The sequence below is a fragment of the Etheostoma spectabile genome, chromosome 4 (assembly GCF_008692095.1).
Source record: "Etheostoma spectabile isolate EspeVRDwgs_2016 chromosome 4, UIUC_Espe_1.0, whole genome shotgun sequence".
Taxonomy (NCBI): domain Eukaryota; kingdom Metazoa; phylum Chordata; class Actinopteri; order Perciformes; family Percidae; genus Etheostoma; species Etheostoma spectabile.
Window position 1 is genome coordinate 9,889,314 of NC_045736.1, and position 4,418 is coordinate 9,893,731.

The 4,418-nt window shown below is 38.2% G+C and overlaps 1 protein-coding gene across 1 annotated transcript in view; it reads left to right on the plus strand.

Annotated features, from left to right (window-relative positions):
- smarcd1 (SWI/SNF related BAF chromatin remodeling complex subunit D1) overlaps window positions 1-4,418 on the plus strand; it is an 18,930-nt gene that overhangs the window by 7,678 nt on the left and 6,834 nt on the right. Inside the window, exons 3-8 of the mRNA XM_032514169.1 lie at window positions 746-788; window positions 1,478-1,600; window positions 2,152-2,274; window positions 2,602-2,718; window positions 3,292-3,393; window positions 3,532-3,693. Coding sequence (XP_032370060.1) covers window positions 746-788; window positions 1,478-1,600; window positions 2,152-2,274; window positions 2,602-2,718; window positions 3,292-3,393; window positions 3,532-3,693 — 670 coding nt within the window. The remainder of the gene's footprint in view (window positions 1-745; window positions 789-1,477; window positions 1,601-2,151; window positions 2,275-2,601; window positions 2,719-3,291; window positions 3,394-3,531; window positions 3,694-4,418) is intronic.

Here is a 4,418-nt window from a genome sequence, read left to right on the forward strand (position 1 = left end):
TCAGGAAAACACAAAATTGTTTGGGTGACCCCAAACTTTTGAACGGTAGTGTACATGCATGGTTTAGAAGCACAGCATATATTAACTGGTACTGAATTAATTAACTGGTTGTTTTACCTACAGGATCACAGATACACTTTGATTTATTTTAATGTGAAATGTAAAAACATCCACAAGGTTGCTCTGTTGCCTCTGGTACAATGAGGTATTTATTTTTTAACAGTTTGTTTTTAACACATTTCTATTTAGTGCTGCATATTTAGTCAATATTGATCGTGATCACAATTTTGGCTTCCCACAATTATATAAACACGATTGACTATGATATTGACATTTAAAATTTTCCTCAGGATAAAGTATGTATCTATCTACACACATCAGATTGCTCGGTTATAACTCAGCCAGACATGTCTCCATTCCCTGCTGAAATTCCTGGCATAGCACTGCAGTCTTCCCTGTATTTTTTGAAGCGTGTCCACAGAACGGTCAGCAAGCGGACAGTAGCGCGATATTCGCAGACTTCATCTTTAATAGATAGCCATGTATTTCATGGAAATTTATGTAACCGACTTAACAGCTAATAAAAAAATTTAAACAGAATACAAATGTATTCTATGTTACTACATTTATTTTTGAATATGTGGGATCCTCGTCCAAATAGCCAGGGACTTATTGTGATTATGTTAATCCAGCGCTCCACTTTGACTCACACTCAAACTTATCTTGAATCTTCTTTTTTTTACAGCACAAAGAAGAAGAAGATGGCTGATAAAATTCTACCTCAAAGGGTGAGTATTAATCAAACTGCAGTTCTTGGAAATCCATTAATCCTGGTCTTCATTGTGTTGGAAAGATTACATTTGTTTATCCATTTCATCCCCGTATCACAACGCTGCACACCAGTGTATTTGTCTAAGGGCTGCTTGTCACAGAACAACTTTAGCTTTAACTTCTGTTTTGGCAGTTATGTTATTGTGTTGAAGTTGTTTGAGCAGTAGTCCATATCCACGACCTTCCACAGCCGGAGTTGCACCATTGCCGCCGGCAATTCCACCGTATGTACTTTTCGGCCGGATGTCCGTTTCATACACTTTCTTTGTGTTGGAATTTTGAGCTCTGGTTGATTTCTGAGGGACTATTGTTAACTGCTCCTCAGATCTCTAAAGGGTAAATCCAGACAGCTAGCTAGACCATCTGTCTGATCTGAGTTTTCTGTTGCATGCCTGAAACAACTTTTGAATGGACACACGATCCACCAAAACAAGTTCTTTATTAGGCTCTTTTGCACAGGCTCCTTGCAGCTTTTTTACTTATGTACAGCACATGTTTGAGACGGAGTGGACAAAAATGCTGCCAGACTGGTATTAGAGACAACTTTATTGAGATATGGGGAAAACTGACCGTGTGTTCCTCTGTGCTCTGTTGAATTTGTTGGGTGATGCACCAGTGGTCACCTTTGTATTTTGTTGTGTCCCAGATCAGGGAACTGGTCCCAGAGTCTCAGGCATACATGGATCTGCTGGCTTTTGAGAGGAAGCTGGATCAGACCATCATGCGCAAGAGGCTGGACATTCAGGAGGCTCTCAAGAGGCCCATTAAGGTATGGTTCAATTAAAGTTGTCACTCCTTGAATCCCTCAATCATTCGGGTTCAGACATTAAGTTAATTTCAAAGCCATTCAGAACCCCAGTATCCTTGTAAAAATGTCTACAGCATTGTAAGTTCAGACATTTGACATGTGACGTAAAGGTTGGTTAGCTTGTCTGTTTTTAGCTTACTGTTGAACCAGATTTCAGGAATTTTTTTATTATTATTATTATTTTTAGAAAATAAATGAATATGGTAGATTATTACAGACTTTTATGTGGCATTGAACATAAAGATGTTAGCACAGGTGGACAACATGCCTTGGCAGATTTTTATTTTATATAAGCTGAATGTCCTCTTAGTGTCCACATTCAGCAAACTAACATATTGATATGATCTTAAATTAACTGTACACTCTCACAGCTGAACTATCTTATCTTTACCTTGAGTCAAATTTACTTTGTTGAATGAAATAGAACTTGACTCGTGGGATTTTAAGGAGCAATTGTGTTTAGAAGTGGAGGATAGCACTATAATTTAAAAGTTTCTTTTGATTGTTTCCAGCAAAAGAGAAAGCTTCGGATCTTTATATCAAACACCTTCAACCCCGCAAAGCCAGATGCCGAGGATGGAGAAGGCACAGTTGCATCATGGGAGCTACGTGTTGAGGGACGTCTGCTGGAAGATGTAAGCTTCATGATTGAAATGATCGGCGAGAATGGCCCTTGCAGATGAGGCAGCCACGAGCTCCCTTGAACTTTATCAAAATATATTGGTTGGATTTTTTATATATAATTTTTTTTTCTGTGTACAGTATTTATGGCTTAACAGTAGCTGATTTGTTCTGTATATAACATAACCTACCAGATTACCAAAATGTCTTTTGTGGTGCTACATTGAGCAAAAACTATGAAACATAAAATGTTAGTTTAAATCTTCACAAACGCAATTATTTTCACAGATATTGTAATGCTTGCATTCATATTTCCAATAACAGCAACATTTGCTTTGCAGACGGCTGTGTCGAAGTATGAAGCCACCAAACAGAAGAGGAAGTTCTCCTCTTTCTTCAAGTCTCTGGTGATTGAATTGGACAAAGACCTGTATGGTCCAGATAATCACCTTGTGGAAGTAAGAATTTGTTTCATGCATCTAAATATTTACATCTGCAGATGTTTACTCAGTTTTCTCTTCTTCCAGGTTTATATGTAGCAATTATTTACATTCCCGATTAATCCGCATATTATTATTTTTTTGATTCATGAATTTATTCTCGGTGTACCAGTAGGGTTGGAAACTGAAACTTATAGTTCCAAATTAGTACATATTCCAAAATGCCAAGAACCGGGTGGCCATAAAAAAAGATTTAGATTCAGCTTATCGGTTCCTCAACAATTACAAATGCATCTCTTTCTAGCCTGGACAGCACTGCGCAAAGCGTTACATGTTTTGTTCAGGCAGTATAGGCAAGATCAATAAGAGTTGCAAGCACACGAGTCAGCCGTGCACCATGAGCTGCAAGTTTTCTACATTTTACAATAAAGTATACACTATTTTCACTACATTTACTTAAATAATAATCATTCCTTGGAATTGTTTATGGCTGCATTAACAATTAAAAATGTGTCATTGAAAACAAAGAATGTCAATTTATAGATTGATTGGTAAATACTTGAGTTTATATCTAATATGTCTTTATTTTAGTGGCACAGGACTGCCACCACACAGGAGACTGATGGTTTTCAGGTGAAGAGGCCTGGTGATGTGGGTGTTCGCTGCACCGTCCTGCTCATGCTCGACTACCAGGTAAATAAATGCTCAGCGGTTTACTATGCCTCCAAGGGCTCTTGAAACAAATTCAGTTCAGTCAGACAGGCAAGTAAAAACAACGTCCTTAAAAGCAGATTCACCTTGCTTTAATCTGGATTTCTGTGTACCAAACAGCCCCCTCAGTTCAAGCTGGACCCCCGGCTGGCTCGTATGCTGGGTATCCACACCCAGACTAGACCGGTCATCATTCAGGCCCTGTGGCAGTACGTCAAGACCCACAAACTCCAAGACCCTCATGAGCGCGAGTTCATCAACTGTGACAAATATCTGCAGCAGGTGAGTGGGATGCTTTGGGTCGTAACACACCTTAAAAATAACATTTAACTTTAGTGCACTAAAAGAGGCCTTTCTGCTCTTTAAACCTAATGGATACAAACTGCACAATGCTGGAATTATCAACAGCCACATAGTTCCGGTTAATTCCTGCTCTTGATGTTGTACAGTCTGTCTCTCTACCCTTCCCAATGTCCTTGTCTGGTAACTCTTCTTGCTGGGTCACTGACTGGTTTTCCTGTGCATGTTTTCTACCATGTCAAAATAAACAGATGGTTGTGTAATGTTAACAGTGAAATCTTAACGAATGAAATATATTTGCTGGCTAACTTAGTTTCTTGTAACTAAAAGAATGACTTGAAATGTGTTAAAGATGGAATTTAGCCATTAACTTAAAAGCTTGATTTTTGCTTTTTTTACCCTTTTTAAACACACTACCAGTGAAAATTGTTACATCATATCCTCATAGAGAGCCCGACACACCTTAGGACAAAATAGAAGAGAACAGAGTGGGTTATAGCAAATGTTGGCACTGATGTTGGTTCAGGCTATATACTTGTTTCTATAAAAATAAACAAACTGATTAAATGACTTGCCCATTAGAGGCTGAGCTGCGGAGCAAAAACATGATTATCACCTACGCGTTAGTTGTTAGTGTTAATAATTGTTAGTGGTTAATAAAGAAGCAATTTGTCAAGAATATAGCGTGTGTAGAGTTTTCTTTAAAA